Here is a 25,205-nt window from a genome sequence, read left to right on the forward strand (position 1 = left end):
AGGTTCCTTTTTACAATAATCGTTCCTTTTCACTAAAGTGTGGAACGTTCATTCCGATTTGTTTTTTGTTAATGGAACAAATAGTTCCCAAATTGACATTTTAGGAACAACAGCTTGTTCCCTTTCACAATTTGAGGAACAAATGTTCCTATTCATGGTAGGTTCCTTTTTACAATAGTCGTTCCTTTTCACTAGCGTGTGGAACGTTCGTTCCGATTTGTTTTTTGTTAAGGGAACAAATAGTTCCCAAATTGACAGTTAAGGAACAACAGCTCGTTCCCTTTCGTAATTTTAGGAACAGCTGTTCCTATTTGCAGGTTCCTTTTTACAATAGTTGTTCCTTTTCATTTGCCCGTGGAACTTTCGTTCCTAAGTGATTGTTCTTTTGAAGGGAAAGTGGTTCCTATTCAAAGTTTTCCGTTCCCTTTTAAAATACAGAAAGGAACATCTGTTCCCTTATTAAGAGGTTCTGTTTTGATAGTTTGTTCCCTATTATATTTTTAAGGAACACTTATTCCTATTGCTTTGTTCCTTTTCAGAGTGTTGGTTCCTTCTAATTGGCATGCAGAACGTTTGTTCCAAATAACTTGTTCCAATTGACTTCAAATAGTTCCTATTCAGGTTTTCTGTTTTGATTGTTTGTTCTCTTTCATAGTTTTAAGGAACATTTGTTCCTATTGCTTTTTTCTTTTTCAGAGTGTTTGTTCCTTTTAATTGGCATGTACAACTTTTGTTCGTAATTACTTGTTCCCGTTGAATTCAAATCGTTCCTTTAAGGTTGTTCCTTTGTGCAGGTGTTCCTGTTTTCACTGCCTGTTCCCTTTTATAGTTTTAATGAGCGATTGTTCTTATTGACGGGGTTCCCTTTGAGACTTTGTGAGAATGGTCTTGGGCATGCAAAGGCCTGCCCAGGCAAGCTTAACCACGTTTGGGTTGTTATGAATTTGAGTACAATTGTAATGAGCATGGACAAGTAGTGGCAAGTGGTGACAAGTGCGAGATTTATTCAAAGATTCATTCTTTGAAAACGGATCCAAGTGTTTGGTCGATTTTGGCTAATCTGTACCAACGAGTGCACTTCCCTAACGTTCCTTTACTGTAAATATGAACAAGAAGAACAAAGTAGATTGGTCTAACATCGATGGTGCATTACCCAAACCAAAACGCCTCCATTTGGAAAAAGACGAGACGGACAGCTTGTATCACTGTCCAATACAAGTTTGCGACCATGAAGGATTTCAAAGTCAGCGTGGATGTAGGAAACATGTGAATTCTAAGCATAGCTGGTTCTTTTATTTCGATGGAAAACCCGAACTGAAACATCAACAACAATCGCTGCAAGTTTCCCCAACCAACTTATCAGTGACCACCACAAGTGACTGTGCATCCACCGAAACCACAAGAATGCACGCCACCAAGTTGTTTCCTTCATTTTCAGTCTCTGGAAAAATTGGCCAAGATTTCGCCAATTGGTTGACTGGAAGTGGGGGTGGCTACAAGAAAGATCGCACAGCTCAACAAATAGCTAAGAGAAGCTTTAAATTTTTGAAATTTTGTTGCGAAGACGAGGAGGAATTGACGTTTGAAGTGATAGACTACAGTCTTTGCTCTCCAAATCTACTGTTCAAGTTCATCGACTTCTTGCAAGACGAGTGCAAACTCGGACATGGTGGACGATTGGGATACATAGACGCAATTTCCGATCTAATAGACTTTCGAAAAATCAACGGAGCATCGGACGCAGTTCTGCGAAACCTATCCGCGACTGAATTGTACCTTAAGCGAGCTCGAAAGACGGTGGCAAAGATGATGAGATTGCAGTGGTCTCAAGACCTGGATATCGACACGTTGGAAGCCCGAGGTCACTGGGCCACGATGGACGAATTGTTACGAGTCGTGACGTTTCACTTGCCACGTTTCGAAAACACCGTCAAAACGTGTAAGAACTGCCCAAATCAAGTAAACCCGTCAGACTTAACATTTGCCACGAGGTTTGTGTCGATGTATCTGTTCATCAAAGTGAAGGGGTCGCGCCCAATGACTTATCAGTATTTGACGGTGGACATGGTCAATGCAGCGAAGGCAAACGGAGGATTCGTCGATCAAAAAATGTTCAAGACCGCCGGAAAGTACGGTTTCGATTCGCTGATCCTGACCGATGCCAGCATTCAAGTGCTCGATAATTACATCTCTATCGTCAGGCCATTGCTGAACCCACGGTGCGACTATGTTCTCGTCACGAGAAATGGAGGCCAGCACAGTAAACTGGGCGATGTGATGAGCAAACTGGTGTTTGATGCGATTGGCAAATACATTCATCCTACTCGATATCGTCAGATTGTCGAAACGCAAAGCCTCAATCAATTGACTAGTACCGAGCAGAAAATTTTGTCAGAGGACCAGAAACACAGTTCTGCTGTCGCAAAAATCCACTATCAAAAGCAACGATCGCGCGAAGTTGCCGTCAAGGGCCACGAATGTCTACAAAAACTTCAAGGAAGCAAGGGTTCAGAAGTGGACGAGGAAGTTCACGCTAGATTTGGCGTTTCAAAGTCAGCCTCTGCAACGCCAGTTGAAAATGCCGATATGGAAATTCCGCCCCAAACGACTAAGGATGACCCACCCGTTGAGCGCTTGCGAAGTCAGAGAAAACTTCGTCGTGTATTGAAATTCACGTCAAACGAGGACGATTTTCTCAAGAAAGGAATCCATAGGCACGGGTTTGGACAGTGGACAGCTATTCTGAGAGATCCTGAGTTAAAGTTTCAAGAGGGAAGAACGGCGGACTCTTTAAAGAAAAGGGCTGGACTCAAAATGTCGCTAAGTTGTGAATAACACTTTAAGAATAGACACACAGAACAAACGGTGTATTTTGTACAGAACTTTTCTATTTAATTGTGAAAGTGATAACTTGGATTCAGTTGTTACATAAATCAGCAAGAAAAACAAGAAAAAAATAACATTGACATAACAACAACAGCGTCCTTAAATGCGAAATTTGACACGCTTTTATCATTAACTCTTATTGGCTTGTGAAATAATTCAAAATCGTATTTGTGGCCTTCCTTTTGCTAATGCCGGGCTGAACTTCGTCTGTTGGGCGGGATCGCTTTTTACCCTGCTGGGAAACTTCGCGGACGCGGCGGGTCCTCTCGAACTGTGTGTGACTGGCCTCCCAGCTTGCCACTTGGGTGATGAAGAGATCCTCGTCGTCATCGTCACTTTTATTGGGCTGGCTACGAGGCTGTGACGGGTGTCTACCACTTGGCTCGTCTTGGGGTACTTCGCTGGGAAACGGCAGCGGACACCATATGCTACTTATGATTTCCGCTTGCTCCTCTGAACACCACCTCAGTTGTACAGCCTTCCTTTTTCTTTCGAGCAAAACATACTTTTGGAGGCCTCGAACTTCCTCTCGTTGAAACCTTGCCTTTAACGCGTCAACTGCAACTTCTATTATGTATTGAAGGGCGCGTTTGATGTCTGGATCTGTTGCTGCTTCTTCTTGTTTCTGTAAGTCTTGCAGTTCTTCTTCCTTTCCCAGCACCCACCCATCCTGGTAATAGGCGCGAGCTTTTTCTGCAAGCTGCCGTTCTTCTTCAGCTTTCTTCTTAGCAAAGTATTCTTCTCTGCTCTTTTCGATGTTCGGATGGTAGGGTCCATCCACCGAATGCAGCAGGTCAGCATCCTCTTCTTTCATCATGCCAAGAGATATCCATCTTGCCTTGGTCTCTTCAAGGAACTGCTCCCTCGCAAGGTCTGCGCGCTTGTCGCAATCTTCTCGAAACTGCTTTACGCCGGCACCAAGTAATTCTAGTTGCCTCCGCTTTAAACTGTTTCGCGGTTGTTGTTCACGGAGCCTGGAAATTTCCTCGTAACTCCTCTCCCAACCCTTCGCGTAGCTTGAACTGTCGGCATTGTCGCTCATTTCCTCGCTCTCCTCGCCGCTTTCTTGATTTCGTGCTGGCGTTTCTTTGGATTCTTCATCCACCATGGCATCGTCACTGTCACTGTCGTCCATCGTAAAGTTTCGGATGCGCTCTCTCTCTTCGTCGTGGAATGTTGTGTCACCTTGAGCTGTTTCCGGGACTGGCGGAGGTAATTCATCGACAGGAGTCACTGCCATGCTGCTTGCCCACACGATGCAGTCCATTGCGTGCTCTTTCAAAAATTTCATGGCCCCGGCAACTGGTTGTGATGTTAAAGTCTTGAAGTGGAACTTTCTCAAACGCACGTTCATCGCTGCGTTGTGGTCTTCTCCAAAATCCATCTCCTTTTGGCACGTTATGAACATAGGACATCGTATGGTCAGTGGGGTTGACGACTTGTATTTTCTGTCGTGTGCTGTCAAGCCGCCCTGGGTGAGCACCTTAAGGCCAAAAAGATAGAGACAAGTTAGATAAAGGTTTCATTGACTTACGTGTTAACCAATCGCTAACGAAAACGTTTGGTTAAGTGAACGTACCTTCCAGTCATCTGGGTCCAACAGTTTGGTGTAGGCCTCGTCCATAAAGATGACCTGTGTGTACTCGTCGATTTGGCTCTTGTTAAATGCTTTCTGTTTTGTTATCATTGCGATGTACCTGAAAACATGAAGAGCAATAGGAATGATAATGACAAAGTGCTAGTTAAACATTAGAAGCTAAAATAAGACTCATTACAGCTGTGACATCCAACATCTTAAACAAACATTCGAAGTTCAACATACCGATAAGTTTCACTGAATGTTAACTGTGTAAGTAACGAGATAGGGTTTAGGGATAGCCGCGAAGGAAATCTGGTATATGCAATAAATAGTTACCAAAAATATCCAAAAGCATACTCACCTCTCAGGGATGATGCGAGTGATAGGTGCAAACAAACTGGTCTTCCCACTGTTTGGCTCCCCAACCAAGCACAACACCTTCTCTTTATGCTGTTTGGTGCCATAGTGCAGCAATCGCATGAAGTACTCGCAAAAGATTTGTACGTCAGTCTCTGATAGGCTGTTTTCCAGAATTTCTCTGAAGTAACGGGGTTCTGGTACTTTGTCCTGTTCGTACTCGACGTATGCTCTCGGTGTTTCTCTTCCAACGTCTGAGTCTCGTATGGCATTTTCCACAAATCTTCTCTCACTAATAGAAAAGCAGAAGCCATCCGAAACTTCTATCAGGTCGTAATTAATCTTGAGTTGTCTGGGAAACTCGCTTTCGGGATCACCCAGAATGCTGTCTAACTTGTTTAGGTGCTTTATAATGGTTTCCTTGAAATGCTCGCTGTTGCCAAGTAGCGACAAAAACTTTTTAACTGTACAACAGTGTTCAAATGTATACTTCGAAGAACCAACTTTCTTGTAAACTTCTCCGCGGTAAAGCGCATATCCAAGCTTTTTCATTGCTCTCTCGATGTCGTTCATGGCTACCACTATTGGAGATGCCAGCGCTTTTGTGCGGATTTTGCTTCCGGACGGCACACTGCAATTTTCAATGCCATACACATCGAACTTAAGCCCAGATCGGATGAGAGCTGGAACTGCCTTGTCGCGCAGTGTGGAACTGAACGAGCTCGAAACCACTTGCAATCTTACAACACGCTCGCTTCCATTCATCGCACTCCCCAACGGCTCTTCCATCAGTTCATCTTTCAGACTGTTCAGGCCCTGAGCAAATGAAATATCGACTTTGTTTTGCAGAAACTGATTTGAGTGATCTTTGAGTGTCGTACACAAAGGTGCAGATGACTGTTCTTCTCTTCCTTTTTTGCAATCTGGTAGAGCTTTTGCTGTGACGTCCATTCCTATTTCTAGCAGGGCGGAGTGAACTGGCACTGTGGAAACATGCGTTCCATTTTGTGACTGAACTGCCATCCAGTAAGAAATTGCGGGCCAATAAACAACTTGCTGTTTGTGGCTCGTGTTGTTTAAGTCACCTTCTTCCTCCATGTCTTCGTTGGTCTGATTTTTCTTTACTTTGCTCTCTACCGCTGCCACAGCAGAGAAAAAGAAGGCCATTCCTGGGATTCGCTTTATTGCTTGGTCGCATTTATCTCTCTTGTTGCATATTTGCGCCCAGAGCTCATCTGGCGTGGTATTAGCTCTACCGTCACATTGTCGATAAGATACTTTAGCAGATATTATCGAGCATGTAGCCGCAGTTGGGAGAATACGGCTCACCAAAGCACTCCGTATGCTCTATGAAAAAAAAAAAGTTGCAAATTAAAGTCATATTTCCATAAGTTTAGTGCTACCCTGCCCATTTTCGCGAAATCGTTATTAAGCTTTCGTAATAAAACTTAAAGCTTTCTAAACAAATATTGGTTTAAAGACACGTTGCCTATCTATAGCACGACTAGACAGCGTGTTCTATAATTTCCATTAATCTACCTCTAAAGCAAAACAATGTCGAAGTCTAAAAAAATTATCTGTGAATTAATCGATTTTGACGAGATATACACTCGACAACAACTTGCCGAATTTCGGGCTTTTTTTTTCCATTTTATTTTTGTCAAAATGGCGGATTTTTTTACTACAAAATTATTCTTTACGACAAGGGTATATTTCAGGCCTGATGAATGAAAGAGAATGGTGTGTTATTCTAGAAAGTGACACCGGCATACTCGGAAAAACATCCGAGTGCTCCTATCAGGAGTGTTATGTATTTCTTGCCCGATTTGTTCCTTTTTCAAAATGGCAGATTTTTACAACAAGAAGGTATATTCTTGACACTAACATTATGTATTTCTTGCCCGATTTGTCTCTTTTTCAAAATGGCGGCTTTTTACAACACGAAGGTCGATTCTTGACAACAACATTATGTGTTTCTTGCCCGATTTGTCTCTTTTTCAAAATGGCGGATTTTTACAACAAGGAGGTCTTTTTGTGACAACAAGATTAAGTATTTCCTGCCCTGTTTGTCTCTTTTTCAAGATGGCGGATCTTACAACTTGTAATTTTAACTCTTAAAGCTCAGAAAGAACAGCAAAAGACATATTACATACCTTACTGTTAAGCTGTCTCGCAGGTCCTGATGCCATGCTGGTCACGTACAAATGCCAGAAGCGTAGTTTTGCAACTTGATTTTATATCGTAAAGAAACTTGTTAAGTTCATTTTCCACACATCTGTTTTGTCTAGACGAGATTTCGTCTTCATTCAAAGCATAGTTTTTGCAAAAGATCCATCGCGGAACAAAAGAAACGCTTACAAGAATGTGTCCGCAGTTACGTAGTCAACCATTCAACTGTCCGCAACGTCATTTTTTATACTTCGATTTTTCGCATGGTGCTTTATTGTCCAATTTCCCGTTTCCTAATGGCCAATATTATGATAGCTTTGACAACAGAGTGTGGTCAAGCAGAAGAGGGGCCTGAAGGAATGTATCTGACCTTGAACCTTCTGAAGCATTATTTTACAGAGTACTAATTATTCCCGCAGGAAGCTTGTGAAGAAAAAAATTCTCAAACTCTTTTGTTATGGTCTTTGGGCATCATATATTAAGGAAAAATGTTAACGCTCGTGCTTGCGAAAATGTCTTGCCTACAATCGAGAAAGCGCGTGATCGTTGAGCAACAATGTCTACGTCAGAAAGTGACGCGCTTAGATACTCAATATTATTGCTATTCCTTATGACACAACTGCAAGTACAATCTCCGATGTGTCCGCTTAATCCGTCATACTAAATGGCGAGTGCCCTTTTCTCAAGTAAATACTGCTTAGTCCAACGGGGACATCGGAGACACCGGAGAAAGAACTTGCAGAACGTGCAAGCGGTAATAGATAAATATATTTGTATCATTATTCCTTATAATACAACTGCAAGTTCTGTCTACATACTGAACTTTATCTTAGTGCAACGGAGACATCGGAGACACCGGAGAAAGAACTTGCAGTTAGTAAAATCTGCATTTTAAATATCAAATATTAAATATTTATATATATCTAATATGAATAATATATTTATTAATATATTTTATATTGTATATACTTACAGTTAATATAATATGAAATATATTAATAAATATATTATTCATATTAGATATATAATTATATAAATATTTGATATTTAAAATGCAGATTTTACTTACTGCAAGTTCTTTCTCCGGTGTCTCCGATGTCCCCGTTGTACTAAAATAAAGTTCAGTATGTAGAAGGAACTTGCAGTTGCACCATAAGGAATAATATGATACTAATATATTTATCTATTACTGCTTGATTGTTCTGCAAGTTCTTTCTCCGGTATCTCCGATGTCTCCGCATCACTCTAGCATTATGCACTCATGGAAACTGGCCTCTCTGATTAAGTATAACGGATTAAGCGGAAACGGCGGAGAAAGTATTTCCAGTTGTGGCATGAGGAATAACAACGACGTTGACTATTTCATTTAACATGTTAAAGTGAAGGGAACGGGGAAAGACGAGAAACGATCCTTCCTTCCTTCCTCCCTCCCTCCTTTCCTTCCTTCCTTCCTTCCCTCCTTCCTTCCTTCCTTCCTTCCTTCCTTCCTTCCTTCCTTCCTTCCTTCCTTCCTTCCTTCCTTCCTTCCTTCCTTCCTTCCTTCCTTCCTTCCTTCCTTCCTCCCTCCTTTCCTTCCTTCCTTCCTTCCTTCCTTCCTTCCTTCCTTCCTTCCTTCCTTCCTTCCTTCCTTCCTTCCTCCCTCCCTCCCTCCCTTCCTTCCTTCCTTCCTTCCTTCCTTCCTTCCTTCCTTCCTTCCTTCCTGCCTTCCTTCCATCCTTCCTTCCTACCTACCTTCCTTCCTTCCTTCCTTCCTTCCTTCCTTCCTTCCTTCCTTCCTTCCTTCCTTCCTTCCTTCCTTCCTTCCTTCCTTCCTTCCTTCTTGCCTTCATTTCGTTGGCACGTACGTTCACTCTCCTGCCCTACCTTCCTCCCTCGCCCCTCCCCTTAGAAAGTCCAGATACTCAGGTTAGCTAGGTCCAGACATTTCGTTCGAAAAACGTGCGCGTTCAGTTTTGAAACCCCATAGAATCGAACTTATGACCTGCAAACCAGTCAGATCACTGAGATGTACTGTACGGAGTCCATTGCTGTTTCTTTGTCTACTTATATTCTGGTGTCTTCAATCACTGTGTTGTTTAACACAGGGCGTCGACTATAGCGCTATGGGTCAGAGTAAAGAGTTCAAGGCTTACATAAAACACACAGCTGAGCTACAGCGTGTGAAACTGGAAGGAATGACTAGAGAAGAGACGCTTGCCTTCTTCATTAACATCTACAATGCCCTGGTCATTCATGCTAATGTTGTCAGGGGACCTCCTGTTACCCTGTGGCAGAGATACAAGGTAACAGTATGCAAGCACGTAACCCATCCACGCTATAGCTTTGGTACACTTGCAAGAAAGCTGGATGATTCAAAATTTCTATCAAAAGTTCAGTGCGCAGAACACCGGATGTGCAACATTCAACATTCTCTCAATCAACATTCTGTATGCCACAAAATAAAATAAAACAACAACAACAAAAACAGCAATAACCGAAAAAAAAACCCTTATGTCACTGACTTAGTTTTTGAAATAACTTGCGAACACTGAAATTTAGAGGTCTTTTTTGTGGAGCTGACCTGTTGTCATGGAAACCGCTAGACGTCAGAGCTAGTCTTAAAGTATTGCCAAGCAACAGAGCTAAAAAGGTGTTCATAATCTGCTTGCATGATCAGATACAATTTTTGAAACCTTTTCTCATTTCACAAACTCTACAAGAATGAAAAAAAAAAAATCATGACAACTGTGAAAATCAAGGCATACTATTCTGAATTGTAGTTTTGCGGAAATAGGCGTCGAAAACCGTGATAAGGCCTATTTAGTTAAGTGTTTGGACTGACACAATTCTTTAACGTAGTGACAACTTTCCATTAATGTATTCTTGCATTTGTTGTAATTTTCTTTTTCTTAATCGCTATTGAAATGGCGTTAGTTGACGCTTTAACCATTTTTGTGAATCCTCTTGCAGTTTTTTAACACTGTGAACTACATCATTGGAGGCCACTCTTTTGCCCTCAACGAAATAGAAAATGGCGTTCTTCGCTCAAATCGCAAGGCCATTGGTGCTGTAACGAAGCCGTTCTCAAGGAGCGACCCCAGATTGAAGATAGCGCTACCGGCGCCAGAGCCCAAGATACATTTTGCTCTCGTATGCGGAGCTAAGAGCTGTCCGCCGATCAAAACCTACTCCGCTTCGGTAAGAATTGGTTTGTGTTTTACTAGCGACACGGGTATAAACACAACGCTGAGCGGTAATGTGACAGCACTATTAAAAGACTGGATCATTATATAATGCAATTCCAGGGATGTGATTGGCTTTGCAGCCATGGTATATGAGCCATTGTACCATGTCCGAGAAACAGCGACATGCAGTTATCATGTGGTAGTTCTTGCAAAGCGAAATCGGCAATATCTAGCAATGTTTCTTTACTGTTTTTAATAAAACAATTATTCCACTCGCGCTTGTTGGATATGAGATGATTATAGCCAACTCGGTGCTACACGCCTCGTGGGCTATCGATCATCCATAAAACTATCCATCATCTTTCTGATTCCAAGATTTGGATGTAATTTTCCGAACTGATTGTCGTAAGATTTGTTTCAAAGCACCAACCTCGTTCCCAGGATTCTCTCTCGTGCAGAAGAGGCGAGCCTGGGGACGAGATTGGGCTGGTGCATCAGCACACATGAGCAAAACTGTTTTGCAGGAAACTGTTTTCTTTTTGGATTAAACTGATCAATTCGCGATAGGTTAAAAGTCTGCCAGAAAATTTGTTGGAGTCGGTTTGACGTCAGAGATACATGCTTAGCAACCTCTTCCAACATCTGGGACAAACAACTGGATTATCCCCCATGACTTCGCTTTGAGTAACAACTAATGCATCATCAGTCAATTCCAACAATGCCCCCCCCCACCCCACCTCTCATGGGCTGACCCCAGCATTAGCATTCTTTTTTTTTTAATAAATGCTCCACGGTGCAGTTAAAAAAGACGTTTTAAAATTCCTTTGTCTCTTGGCTTATCTTTATAGCGATGAAAGTGTATCCTCGCCAAACTAAGTGTCGGATAAGACTTATTTCTCTGTTCTCTGTATTGTGGCAGTGACCGTTCGTCACTTAGATCTACTATCTCATTTAAATCCTCCCCAGATGTAGTCAATCAATAATTTATTGTCTCTGCTAATAAACTTTCCATTGAAAAGAAGCGATAGTATTGTGAGGTAAAAATAATGAGGCCGTCAAATGCCCGGGGATAGACTAATGCCCGATCCCCTGGACGGACAATATTGAAAAATGCCCAGCTTATGCCCGGGAGGAGGGGTGAGGGGGATGGGCACTGCCGGGGTTGACTGATACATCCCTTGGCTGTGCGTTGTATGTATAGGGAATTGATGAGGAGTTGACTCTTGCGGCTGAAGCTTTCTTGGAAGGAGAAGATGGATGCGTGCTTAACATGCCAAAAAGAGAGGTAAAATGTTTCTAATGTCAACTGTTTTTCCTTGCTGTACTTATCTTAATACAACCGGGGAACAAGCTCTCAAGGTGTTGGAGAACTTTCCCATAGTCTGTTTTCAAAAAATTCCCGTGGTTGATTTTTGTACTTCGTCCTCACCGCCGCCCCGATTTTAGGCCGTTTAGTGACGAGTGAGTGGCCGGCCCATTTTGCATGACGTTTGTAAATTCATTTCCTAATTAGACTTTTTAGAACTATATTCTTATTCCAAGTTGATGATTCCTTCTCCCTGCTTTGCTGTTTCTCGTTTTGTGCCAGTTTTCTAGTGTGGTCTCATGGTTACGTTTTTCCTTTCTTGGTGAAAGGCAGAGAACCACAAAAAAATATTTTGTCTGTTGAGCCTGTGTCACTTAATGATCCTGTAAAACAACTTTTGATAGCAGTATGATTTTTGTGAATGTTCCTCATGTGTTTATTAATTTCAAACCACCATTATATCGACAGATTCGACTGAGCAAGATCTTTCAGTGGTACAAGGAAGATTTTGGTTCGAACAACGAGGAGGTAACTGTTATTTGAAGTATTTTCAATACTTTAACTTCGTACGCTCCCACATGTAGAAGGCTGAAATATTTTTAGAGCAGATTTAAATTGAGTGTGGAAAGTAATTTGAGTTTACTTCGGTTTTGCTTTATTGAACTCTGAGATTGGTCAGTCAAACGCACGCAACTTTCTCAACCAATGGGAAGCAAAAGCTAAAACCAGTCTGTTCTGCTCGTGCACGTTTTCCCGCGCTTTGCGCCGGTTACAGTTATTTGTTTCGAATCCTGATTGGTTCATTGCTCTTCTCGTCCTGATTGGCTGATTGGCTGGAGTGATTACTTTGGGTTTGGTTTCAGGACACTTAAATGAAAACAGCTATTGTTAATTATATTAACATATGGTCTTTTTTGGCAGCTTGTGCGATTTGTTCTGGCTCATATGGGACAAGGACAGAAGAAAAATCAACTGGAGGAGCTATTAGTTAGCGGTAATTTTAAAGTCAGCTTCATGAAGTACAACTGGGATTTAAACTCAAAGCATTGAGACTTGCCTGGGAGCCTGAGGGGTTTTGTGGAATGGTTGACCAAATGAAAACAACTTGAGACAAAGACGGTGACGCGCACTCCGAAAGCATGACAAAAATGTTTGGCTCCCATGGTAACGACCGTCTCAATATGTTAGCGGTGAGATTGCGCAACGAGGCCCGGTTGTATAAAGCATCTTATGAGTAAGTGCAGTAGGGGTTTTCTACAACCATTCTCTGTGTTGCGAGCGATTTTCTCGAGCACTATACAAGACCACTCGGCTGCATGAAGACGGTTTACTGAGGACAGCGAACACAAAGAGATTACAAGAAAATCCTTGGAAAAGCAAGGAACGACTATGGAAAATTCCTACTTATCTTAAGATGCTTTACACAAGCGGGCCCAGGACGGCAGAGGAAAGGCAACGGCAAAATGGGGTTGTGTGACCAGCATGACTTTCACATCTAATTTTTCTACGTTTTCACGCATTTTTTTACGGCAACAAGAGGAAGGCAGTTCAAACAACACAATGCTTCAATAGCTGTCACGGTGGTTACGCAAAGATTTTTTGTCGTCCTCCTTTGTCTGCTGTCCTGTTGCGTAAAGTTACTAGTGCTGTAGTTTAGGTGAATAGAAGTTTTTATAATTTTTGGTCCGTTGTTGTCTGTAATCTCGAGTGACATTTTGCGTACATTTTTCTATTTAAAGTCTTAATTAAAGCCACGGAGCAAGACTTTCAAAGTATGTGATTTTTGAGCAAGGTTGCAATCTTATTTGATGTCTGCTAGTGAACTGGGTCAGATTCACGCTGAAGTCCGCCGAAGTTAAGATGTGTCATAAGTATTAGGAAGCTTAACCAACGACAACGGCCACGGCAATGACAACGCCGCAGAACAATAGGTTTAGTGAGGAAAAACAATCGCTCTGCACGGCGTTTTACGTTTGTTACATTCCTTTACCGTCCTCTGCAAAACAGCAACGTGAAATGACCAAATTCAAGGTTTTGTGGACAACCTAAGCAAACGACGGTGAATTTTTTTACTCTTTCTTAACTTAGACGTCACTTCTACCAATTTGGTTCCTGGATATTTCGCCGTTTCTGTAGAAGTTGAACGAGTTGAAATAATCGCCGGGGCGAAGTAGCGCAAGTTACATTTTTTTGTTATATTTTCGGCTCCCTGTTGTCTCTTAACAAGAAGCTATTGTCAGTCCAACAATAGACTTTTGTCACGAAACAATGCTTAGTATACAATCGTGAATCTGGCTCCAGGCTCTCAAGTTTGGGGGATTGAATGGACTGATCCTACGAGCGAACAATACTGGGAAGAGAAATAAGGGCTGATGTTCATACGTTAAGATCACCGTGACGCCTGTGGGTATCTCATCAATTTTGACACTCCACTGGACTCAGGTTTCCGACTTGCAGAATCTGAAAAACAAAAGAGTATTACTCTTTTATTCTTGTTTTAACGTCGTTTCATGTAATAAATGAAACACGCGATACAGTGTTTCATCACATATCAAACACCGAGAAGAGAGTTGTTTTTGACGAACTTCGAGGTTTTTGATATTGTGATGAAACACTGTGACGAGTGTTTGATATAATCTCTCAAACAAACTGATTATGAAGGGGAAATTAAGGAGGAGTTTTTCATCAGATATCCAGACACGTCACGGTGCATGATTTCCTTTGTCTTTGGCTTTTGAATTATTAATGATAATGATTTTGAGAAGCTCAATTCCCAGAGTTCTGCTTTGTCTGTTGAACCAGAAACTGAGAGCCTGAAATACTTGCATGTATTTATTGGAAGTAGTCCTATTGTGGAGTTGATATAAAGAGAACTCAGATCCGAGAATACAAGTACGAGTACGACTTTCACACTTACAGCGCATGTAGCAGAATAATTTGTCTTACCAATTTACTTTCCAGAGCCTCGTTTTCTACTAGTCAGCGACATTAAAATCTGGTTTTCACAAGCGATGCAAGCACAGGCCATTGTCCATAGCTATAACTATGCACAAGCGTAAACACAAGTCGAGCATAAAAATGCTTATTTCACCGTGAAAACGGCCTCGACAAGCATAAGGATCAAAATTTTTCTTTTCTTGTGCTAACGTTGTGTTCGTTTTCACTTGACATAAAGCTGTTTTGCCTGTGGTCGCGTCGCTAGTGCAAACCAGGCTTAAGGGACAGACTCCTGGCCATGTAGCCTCTCACGTAGTCGTTGTTAGGGGAGTCGTATTACGACCCCTCTAACAATGACTACTTGGGAGCAAGCTGGCGATGCCATGCGTGGGACATGTGAATTGTCGATAAATTCAAAAGTCGTACTAGTACAAGACTGCGAGCAGTCTCTTTCTTTTTCTAAGTTCTGTCACGATCGCGCTCCTCCCTCTCCCCAATCTCTCCTCGTTCACTTTTCTAATTTGCATAATTTTACTGTCACTTTGCGCGCGTGATCTGAGGGAAAAAGTACGACTGCTCGCAGTCTATATTAGAACTCTATCTTGTACCTTAACTAGGGATCTAAAGGTCCATGGGGGTCAACTTATCCACCGGTATTTATTGACGGTTACTATAAATATCAGGGCACCCAACGTTTGATTTCGGTTGATATCTGATCCCAACAAAGTCCCAAACTTTGAAGAGACAATTTGAGTTTTCTTTCATGTCAACTCAACTTTCGCAGCATGGGAGCAATTAATGCCTAGTTCCAAGGTCTCTCTCTGTCTTTCATCTCGGTCAATTCGTTTCGGGTCACGTGTTCCCTGGCCGTTCGCCTCGGTTACGTCACCGAAACGAATTGATCGTGAGGGCCTGGGAGAAAGCCGTACGTGGCCTAATCAAGAACAGGCTTATTCCCATTGGGTGCCTCGGAAAATGGCTCATTTAAATTACAAATTTCGCTGTAATTTCTTATTACAGTTAAACCATGTACAATTTCTTATTAATAAGTTTTTGTGCTATTGTGGACCTTGTAAAGATAATTCTATGCCATCACAAGCAAGCCGTGATTGGTATGTCTTTATTTATGATTTACCCCTTGTTTACATGACTCCATCACGTATTTAAACTACTGAATAAAACGTTGTTGGCTTAAGAACTTTTGGTATGTGTAAGGGATGTACCTTCGACTCGATTTATGACGTCCTGTGCGGCGCTTTCCATTTGGACAAGCGGATTGACCTACGCGGTAAAACCACAAGGTGACATTCAATTAAGAAATTTACCAAGCGTAGCTATAGCTGACCCCTACAAAAATACATCACAGTTGTAAATGTTTGATATTTTCTCCCATCCTATGGCACTGACTGCCGTAATCACAGATTTACTGCTACCCACACACAACTTTCCGTCTTGTAGCGTTAAGCTCGGGAATTCAACTTGGTATTGAGGTCCAGATAACACGAACAACAGACATGAATAAAGACGATTTTTAGAATCCGAGTTGCTTTGAACCTCATTGCGAAAGCGAGGGTAAGTGCAAAGTTTTTACTACGAAAATTAGTTTTCATTCATATGCAAACGAAACTTATTTTGACATGAAAGCTTTGCACTTAACCTCGGTTTCGTAACGAGGTTGAAAGCATCCCGAAAATGACCTATTCAGTTGTTTGTGTCCTCTTGGCCTCACTGTCAAGCGGAAGTTTAATCTATTGAAATGCCTGGAGATTCAAATGCCATATAACAAAAAAGAAGCTACTGAGAATAACTGATACACTAACATGGCGGCGATGACGTCACGTACATACGAGGGAGGAAGAGAGGGATTTGCAAACGAGGTTGACGTACAACGGCGACGGCAACGAGTACGTCAAAAGACAAAAATATTTAATGAGCAAAACAAACACGTACGGTATATGAATTATAGTAAATTTCTTTACCGTCCTCCGCAAAACAGCAACGTGAAATGGCCAAGGGAGACGGGAGAACACGACGGTAAATTTTTCTCTGTTTGATTACCGTTCCAACCTGAATCCAGCTCTTGGATATTTCGGCTACGTTACACAAATTAAGAAAATTGGAAGAATCGCGACGAAGGTCAAATAACTTAAACTCAAAATTTCGAGGGACGCTTTTGCTGGCGTTGCCGTCGCAGTTGCTAAAGCGGGGTCTCTAGCACGACGAAGGAGACGAGAACGTCATAAAGGTTTAATGAGCAAAGCAATCGCGTGTTAACTTAGTTTGATACAGTTCCAAACCGACTTCTACAACAATGTGAAATGACCAAATTCAAGATTTTATGGAAAATGTGAGGACACAACGGTGAATTTTCAATGCGGTTCCTGGGTAGTTCGGTCACATTGCACAAGTTGACCGAGTTGAAATAATTGCGAATTAGTTCAAATAATATAAATTCGTATTTTCAAGTGACGTTTTCGTTGTCGTTGTCGTCGTGGTTGCAACGGCAGCGAAAACATCCCTTGAAAATGTGAGTTTACGGTATTGGAACTTTTTCGCGATTGTACTTTGATTCAGTCAACTTGTACGATGTGGCCGAACTGTCCTGGAACTGAATTGGTCGGTGGAGAGAAAATCAAAAATTCACGTTGTTCCCAACAGGTGCTATCGTATTTTAAATCAGCTTCGCCTATTGTGTCCTTGAAAAGTTTTTTTTTTTAGTTTTGCCCGCCTGCAGGACTCTTTCTAGATTCCAACAAGCCAATACAATGTGCTCTGACCAAACCATCTCGGCTGAGGTGACATCGGAAGATGTTCCATACCGAGAGAGTCTGGCAACTGACCAGAACTAGCTATAAGGTACTCTTATCTCGCCACTTGTTGGCTATTCAAAGCTAATTGGCTTTGACAGTCAAATGAGCAGCAATTAAAAGCCACTCCAGTCTGGTCCACTTTGCAGCCATTTTCAGTGTTTCGCGCATGGAGGGGAATGGCGACTATCTTTCGGCATGCTATACAAACAGTTGAACAAATCGAGACATGTTCCGGTTATTCACAAAAGAACAGACAAGTTAACTACAACAACTGACCTCAAAACGCTGAAGAACTGTGTTGACCTTGCACTGCTCACAGTTTACAGGAAACTTCATACGATTTGACCGCTTTCGATCGGCTCAGTGGCCAGCAACTTCCGGTACATTCGACCGGGCGATTTATCTATCTCAGTTTGGCTTCTTGATATTGCCCACATAAGTTTCAAGATAAATAAACCCATCTTCACCACCTGAAGTCGAGTTCAACGGAACCGTAAATAAATCAGTGCTGTTGTGCTTACATTTAAGACTTAGGCCAAAGTACATCGCACGTCGAAAGATAGTCGCTATCCAGGTATTAAACATTGGTGATGGCTGTAAAAGTGGACAAAACGTACGTTTAGGCATGGTTTTACATGTTAACGTTTAGACTTCATTTGGATTGAAGTTGGTTAAAAAATCATGCAACAAACTCTCAACGAGCGACAGTTTCATTATCCCTCGCGCAGAAAACAGCTCGGCCCACAGGTACGGTGTTGTCGCATTTCTGGTTGTAAACGCAGAGAAAATTTTTTTTTCCGTTTCCCACAGGGTCTTTGAAGACTTCAAACAGGCAAAATGTTTTAAAAACATACAAGGTACTCTAATTGATAAAACATTTTTTTCTTCACTGCCAAAACTAATTTAATACGTGGTCTTCAGGAAACATTGGGGTGTTTTGTTACGATGGCAACCCTAAAATGCGTCGAAGTTCCGTATCAGTTTAAATATCTTTTTGTTTTTCCTGTCTAATGTACCGTACACTATGGCCCCTAAATTAATCAAATCATGCATGTTCTTCAGAGGGGAACAGATTCAAAATTATAATGTAGAACTTTTTGTTCATAATTAGAGAGCACTGCTGTACAAGATTTTACGACACGCGGATCTGATCTGCAAAAGAAAAGAAAAGAAAAAATGGAGGGGTTTTCAATGGGAATCTGAGAAGGTGGCAAAAGTTTAGGAGTAGGAGAATAAACTACTTGCGGCGAAGGTGGGAGATTTAAGGGGGGTCCGGGGGCATGCTCCCCCGAAAAAGTTTTAAAACATTTGGAACTCTTAGAATGCATTTTCTGCATTCTGGAGCAAGAATTAGGGTGTTTGAACAGAACACAGACATCATTAATTTTTGGCTTTTCTATTAAGAACGGAGTACATGAATGTTCTCAAAAGTTTTATCTTATTTTATTTTATTTTATTTTCTTCTTGCCAATAGTGATAAATCACTTATTAAGTTTATCTGTTTTTCAAGACACTGATCAGTTTCATGGGAAATGATACCCTATTCTAGACCAAAACTCTCTTGTTTCTATGCCCTATCCCAGACTAAACTGCTTGAAAACCACACCCTTCACAGCGGTACATACCCATGTTCCTTATAAATGGGAGTACCGCCCCACCCGGGGGAAGGGGGGAGGGGTACAAACGGTTCATTTCGGTGAATACATGTCTGTTCGCTGAAGGCCTTTAAGTTAATCCCGTTGACCAGAAATTCAGAATTTGGTATTAAGTTTTAAAGAAAAGCTATTGTCTTCATTAGCAAAATGTTAGCTCAAACTTTCTCAACAGTGGAAAACTAATTCCTTTTGTTTTCGGAGGGGCAAATATCTCGTTTAAAACAAGAAATATTAAAGGTCAGCTTGCATTTTCGCAAAGCAAACAACAACTTGTAAATTTGGGGAATAAGATTCCATTTCCTAAAACTTTCTGTGCCTTAAATTTTCAGCGAAGGCATACAAACAGATTAAACTGTATTAGCTCACTAAAATATGCCTTTAAAGAAGGCCACAAAATGATCTGGAAACACAAGAGGCGGGTGTTTTGCTTTTTCTTGTTGGTTGCCCCTGATGGGTCGTTCATCAGTGTCGAAAATGTGCTGAAGTTTGCCTAGTCCCTGTACGTCTTTCTCCCAGGCCCTCACGATCAATTCATTTCAGTGATGTAATCAGACCACGTGACCCAAGACGAATTGCCTAAGATGAAAGACAGAGAGAGGCCTAGGAACTAAGCAATGCTGCAGCAACTCTAAACGTTTTTTTGTTAATTGTATGTTCGATGATGGAAAAAGCTTATCCATAGTTATGTATTACCCACCTGTGAGCCAATCAACGCCATCACTTAGTCCCTCTCCTGTGAGAGCATTACTTGCACTGAACAAAAGAAACATTTGTAGACAGTTTAAGTAACAACTAGACAGTGCAACACCTGAACCTTAAAATCAAAGATCTTACCATGACATTTTAGCTGACTATCTGACTGGACTCGCTGCTTATAAAGATTAATGAAGAAGCTGTAGCTGACTTATGTATACGTTCCCTCACCAGCTTTAATAATTGCTTGTGATTGATTTCCAGTAGATGTCATGCAAATTCCATGCATATGGATAACATTTCCACTGGCTTTACAGTGCTCAACTTTCTACATTTAAAAGTTATCCATTTAAAACATGAAAAAATAAATAAGTAGTGCGTACGTACGTACGTACGCCAGTTAATGTTTTTGTCCAAATGCATTGACATGTAAAATTTCCATGACAGTAAAAAATCTATCTCTACAAATATGCCCTAAATGCCATATCAGACAGCTCTTTGACTCTCCAAACTTTTAATTCTTATTTTATTTTACTTTCTTTTTTTTTTTGACAAATTATTTCTTAGTTGCAAACTATTAAATTTGCTTTTCTTTTCACTGTGCTGAATAAAACTTATCTATCTTGGGTAGATCACATCACAATATTCTATATTATTAATAGTTATAGTTATTATTATTATTATTATTATTATTATTATTATTATTATTATTATTAACTTTCTTTTCTGTTCATGCAGTTGTAACATCATCATCACCATCATCATCATTACTATTATAAAAATTATTATTATTATTATCATCATCATCATCATCATCATCATCATCATCATCATCATCATCGTCATCATTATTATTATTATTATTATATTTGTGCATCTTACCATATATGCCATGGTTTATCTTTTACAGCATCTAAACCCATCTCTTGGGAACACTACAAAAGAGAAAAAAATACAATAAAAATATGCATGTATAAGTGTTCATAAACCTGTTTGGATAATGAGTTAATAAGCTGACTAAGTTGTCTTTAAAAGCCATGAGTCCAAACTCAGAGCTCAGCCCAGGTTGTGAAATGTTAGAGGCACCTGCCAGACTTAACATTGCCAGAACACCTGCCAGAATTAACATTGTATTAATTAGCAAGCCTGAGCTTCATAAATCATTCATGGATTTGTCTTACCCGGACAGGAGAAAGAGAATCCTTAACGTCCATTTTATTGGCAAAAAACAAGATAGGTACTCTCCTTGAAGCAATTTCTGAAGAGAAAAGGGCATTGGATAGAAAAATCAATTAATCAGTAAATTAAAGCTTTCATAACGTATGACAAGTTACCTTAGTTTCTCATTAACAACTTTCTTATTGAAAGGGTGGTTATGAAAATATAAAAGCTATTCGGATTTACTTAGTAATACATGTACAAGAAAATGTTGGCAGACTCAACAGTCCCTCACATGAAGAAAATAGTTCATAACAAAATTTTAAAATGTACATTTTCACGAATATTTCAGTATGATTTCCAGGTTCAGGACCTGAGGATTTCATTGTTTTTGTTCCTGTAGTGGCACAACTTCAGTACAGAAAGACTTAGTTGAAAATCTTTAAGCTAAGCCAACCAAAAACTTACCAGAGTGCTGTAATAGAATATCTAACTCTTCTTTGGCTACTACCATTCTTAAACGATCGCTGCTGTCTATCACAAAGATGACTGCTTGAGCAGTTCTGAAAGGAAAGTAAAAAGGTTGACTGAGTGCCTTAAATGACATTCAACTGAATAACGGCCCATTACACTGTATGTTGATTGATGAACATGGTCCTTAAACTTACTTGTAATAATGTTCCCATAGATTCCTATATCTCCCTTGGCCAGACATGTCAAACACAGTGATGTTGAGACTGTATAATTTAACACAAGGTATAGAATGTTACATCAGATATGTCAAGGATATTGCCATGACTACATAAGTCTAAAATAAAACAGTAGAATTCATCATTGACCTCATCATTTCAAAGTTTGATGTAAGTGTTGTAGTTCAATTTTTTTTGGTTAGTAATTTTCAAACCAGTTAAGTTTTTGTTTTCCTTTGTCTTGGATTATGGTAATGATTATATCAAATGAAAATATACATTAAACTGGTTTGAAAAATTTTAAACCAAAAATATTATCAACAACAATGTACTGGAAGGCATCCAATCAACACTGCAGGGGAAAGCACCATAAAATAACAAAATGTCCAAGTTTGAGTCACATCAGTCCTCCAAAATGGCAAAGGCATAGTGTTCATTAAAGTTGGAGAATTTTGCATTATGATAATGTTATATTTGTGTGGTGGTGATGGCAACTGTTTGCCTTCTGGATTAAGGCAAACAGTTTGCTGCAGCCACACAAATGACAACTTTACAGAGCTCTATGTTTTCTAACAGATGCAACTCTGCCAATGTTACTACTGACAGTAATTTTAAGGTGCTCTTTCTGGTAGTGTCAAAATAATGAATGCCTATAGCAAAATTTGAAAAACCATGATGAGGTCAATGATGACAAATTCTATATTCTATAGTAATACTATTGGCAAACTCAAACTTGGTTAACTCAAATTCCCCACTAACTCAAACTAAGGGAAAGTAAAATTATTTTACTTTCCCTTGGCTCAAATTTACTCCCAAAACTCAAACTTTATTTCAAAACTGTTGGTCAGTAAACCTCAAAATTGCAAAATAAAGCTCATTGACATGTTGAAATCTTTTATCTCTTTTACAACATGGTTGAATGTATGGAAATGGCAATCATAGCCTTTGTTTTGACCTTAATTAATGTTCTTGAAAAAGTTTTCGCTTAAATTTCCAAACTAAATGTTCTTATGACATCAAAGGCTTAATAGCTCTTACAAATATATGTTACATGTATATTGAACTAGCTACATGTAGCATGAGGTCCGTATTAGGAGAATATTGCTCATAAGTTCTTTTGTTTTGCAAGTTAACTTGTGAAACATAAGAACGAGACCAATATTAATTATTTTTTCCAATATAGACCAAACAAGCTAGTTCAGTAGGGTTTTTATTGTATAGACTTTCCTGCTTCCCGCTTTCTAGTCCGCATGAAACTTGTTTATGTTCAAGCAGTGCAAGGAAAAGTGCAAGAGTTAAAAACTCGTACTTGATGGTATAAACAGTTCCCTCTACTAAATTATACTACTTAATTTTTTTATATATCATGATTTCCAACAGGTTTCCAATCATGCAAATACAAGTCCAGTGCAGGTATCAAGTAAAAAAAAAAAAAGAAGGTGCGATTCACATGTGTATTACCCTGTGAGCAGAGGCCCTTCGATCTTCCTAGATAAGTCGAAGGGCCTCTGCTCGCAGGGGACATGTGTATAAGTGAAATTTAAATCATTTTTGCTTTGTTTTTGTCAAAAATGAAACACTATGCTCCTTTCTAAGGTATGTACATAACATAGGCGCTCTGTCTTAGCGGTCCGTACAGGAAAATTCGGACTGCTCAGGTAGCCAATCAGAATGCTCCTTTTCAGCGCAGGCTGGTTAAGTTATGTAATAAAACCCAGCTTGCTGCGCGAAAGTGACTAATGATTGTGAAGAACCATAAAATGACTGTATATTTTATTAATTATTAGCAGGATACTTGAAATTCAACACCAGCTCCCCTAAACTCAAATCCCCTGCTAACTTGACTGTTTGGTTTTATGAACAGAGTTGACACTTAGTAATTTGACCACCATATCATATTATTGTTACCTAATATCAACTCTTTTGATAAAACTAAACATTTGTTTCCACTCTTCCACCGATTCTTTAAATACTAACCCCTAACTCGAGCTTTGGTTGCCCTTGGGGGTTAGAGTAAGCGGGGTTCTAGTCATGTACGCCTTAAATACATAAGCTTACAGACAAAACATAAGCTTAATTATAAAAATAATAATAGTAGCGCTAGCTAGCAGCTGCAGTCGGAAGATTATAAAGCATACATGTATAAGACTGCGAGATTCACCTTTTTGATTCGAATTTTTCCACAGTAAACCCTACAGTAGGTACAATATCGTGCGTCTGAGACTGCAAAAGATGACAGGTGCATCAGTAATCATTTACAAGCTTATTGGTATCTTAAACAAGGAACTGTACATGTCGAACAAACCGCTTGCATTGTAATGAACGAACGCGCGTGTTAAAAATCTAAAACCGTTTTAAGGCAAGCGTGTTAATCGTTTACTTTCGTCTGTCTTTTGTGTGCTTGAAAGTTAATTATTTCTGAAGACAGGGCGCAGTCTTATAAGTGTGAAACCATAATAATGCCTTCATGGTCGACGAGGCAGCTAGCAGTTTCCCAAGTCAACTAACCTTCTCAGGTTTTAGTTTGTTAATTATCGTTGTCTTTCCACTGTTGTCCAGTCCTATACAAAGAACATTGATTTCCTTCTTTTTTATGCCCAGCCAGTTCACTAACTTGTCCAATACACCCATGATTTGGGCGCCTATAAAACCCAAAAAATTGCAATTAATTTGTCGTCCGGGAAAATTACTCCAAAGTTGTTTTTGGAAACGAGTCCTTAGTAACCACGCTAACGCTTCAGTCAGGCTTGATTGCGAAGGACTGGGAGCTATTTAGTGTCGTCATACAACAAAATGGCGGCCACGAAATGTAGATTTAGACTTGATTTTGTCCGGCTTTCGATCAAGATTTGTCGGTTTTCTTCGACTTTGACCGGGACAGCTAGTAAGTATATTTGTTGTATCGTGCCCCTTTGCAAAATTACGAACAAAAGAGGGATTGCCATTGAAACTGGCGTTGCATATGTTAGGTTCAAAGCAGAGTTCAATTTCGGTAACTCGGTTTCGCAATTTAACCCAATTTCAATTCCAGGGCTGTTAAAATTTAAAGCACTTGACAGTTTAAGCGTAAAATCCTTTGAAACAACAGAGCAGGCCTGTTGTGCTTCAAGTAATATGTTGATTTGGTATTTTCATTAATATATATGTTGTAATACTAGAAAGACTGTGTTTTGATTTTTCCGTATTTAACAGTGCTCGATACATAAAAGTAGAGCGCAGTATATTGAAAATAACGAAAAAAACCACACTTTCATCCCGACAAGCTTTTTTCGTGATCTTTCACTCTTCAGGGGATTTTAATGACAAGAATATACATAAATATATGTTGTAATACTAGATACGTGCAGAATGTGTGAACCACTCGGAATAATTAAGCTATGAATACATGCAGAATCTGTGAACCGCTAGGGATATTTAAGCCATTAATTATTATTCAAGTTCAGTTGAGTTTAACTGTCATTCGGTTATAATAAAAATCTTTGTGTCAGTAGCTTCACGTTCGAGTAAGTAAAAACTAGAGAGTCAAATAGCATGAGGAAACGATATATAAATATAAAAAAACCTTCACTGGCGTCGTCGTCAGCAGCGCTAGCTTCAATCTGAGTTTACCTGCTTAATCCTGTCATGTCCTGTTGCCTGCAAATGTCACTCTATGCCTACAGTTAATCTTTTTAAACACAACATGAACACAATTTCTTACCTTAGATTTTCCAACACAGGATTTATAATTATTTACTTTGTAGTGTTTTTTTGCAGCACCTAAGTTCTTCATGTTTCATACTTACAAGCATTTTTTTTTGTT

General features: G+C 40.0%; 5 protein-coding genes across 5 annotated transcripts in view; 3 read left to right on the plus strand and 2 right to left on the minus strand.

The window, feature by feature from the left end:
* LOC146458873 (uncharacterized) overlaps positions 1 to 13,896 on the plus strand; it is a 29,510-nt gene extending 15,614 nt beyond the window's left edge. Inside the window, exons 5-9 of the mRNA XM_085090208.1 lie at positions 9,076 to 9,273; positions 9,941 to 10,168; positions 11,357 to 11,440; positions 11,930 to 11,989; positions 12,383 to 13,896. Coding sequence (XP_084946334.1) covers positions 9,076 to 9,273; positions 9,941 to 10,168; positions 11,357 to 11,440; positions 11,930 to 11,989; positions 12,383 to 12,511 — 699 coding nt within the window. The 3' untranslated portion in view covers positions 12,512 to 13,896. The remainder of the gene's footprint in view (positions 1 to 9,075; positions 9,274 to 9,940; positions 10,169 to 11,356; positions 11,441 to 11,929; positions 11,990 to 12,382) is intronic.
* Positions 224 to 2,897, plus strand: LOC146458876 (uncharacterized). Its single transcript, XM_085090204.1, has one exon. It carries the CDS (start codon positions 1,105 to 1,107, stop codon positions 2,833 to 2,835), a length of 1,731 nt encoding a protein of 576 aa, XP_084946330.1. The 5' UTR covers positions 224 to 1,104; the 3' UTR covers positions 2,836 to 2,897.
* On the minus strand, positions 2,992 to 6,378 carry LOC146458877 (uncharacterized). Its single transcript, XM_085090200.1, has 3 exons — positions 4,827 to 6,378; positions 4,466 to 4,583; positions 2,992 to 4,369 (listed from the first exon to the last, which is right to left on the minus strand). Exons 1-3 carry the CDS (start codon positions 5,987 to 5,989, stop codon positions 3,023 to 3,025), a joined length of 2,628 nt encoding a protein of 875 aa, XP_084946326.1. The 5' UTR covers positions 5,990 to 6,378; the 3' UTR covers positions 2,992 to 3,022.
* A 2,734-nt stretch (positions 13,897 to 16,630) lies between the features above and the next one.
* Positions 16,631 to 24,118, minus strand: LOC146458878 (ADP-ribosylation factor-like protein 6). The gene is made up of 8 exons (XM_085090219.1): positions 23,912 to 24,118; positions 23,565 to 23,626; positions 21,383 to 21,451; positions 21,183 to 21,277; positions 20,738 to 20,814; positions 20,439 to 20,491; positions 19,561 to 19,616; positions 16,631 to 18,360 (listed from the first exon to the last, which is right to left on the minus strand). Exons 1-8 carry the CDS (start codon positions 24,032 to 24,034, stop codon positions 18,341 to 18,343), a joined length of 555 nt encoding a protein of 184 aa, XP_084946345.1. The 5' UTR covers positions 24,035 to 24,118; the 3' UTR covers positions 16,631 to 18,340.
* Positions 24,111 to 25,205, plus strand: part of LOC146458879 (AFG1-like ATPase) — a 42,490-nt gene continuing 41,395 nt past the window's right edge. Inside the window, exon 1 of the mRNA XM_085090209.1 lies at positions 24,111 to 24,287. Within this exon, the coding sequence (XP_084946335.1) occupies positions 24,197 to 24,287 (91 nt within the window). The 5' untranslated portion in view covers positions 24,111 to 24,196. The remainder of the gene's footprint in view (positions 24,288 to 25,205) is intronic.

Source organism: Pavona decussata, unplaced genomic scaffold (assembly GCF_977016875.1).
Source record: "Pavona decussata unplaced genomic scaffold, jaPavDecu1.1 SCAFFOLD_226, whole genome shotgun sequence".
NCBI lineage: Eukaryota > Metazoa > Cnidaria > Anthozoa > Scleractinia > Agariciidae > Pavona > Pavona decussata.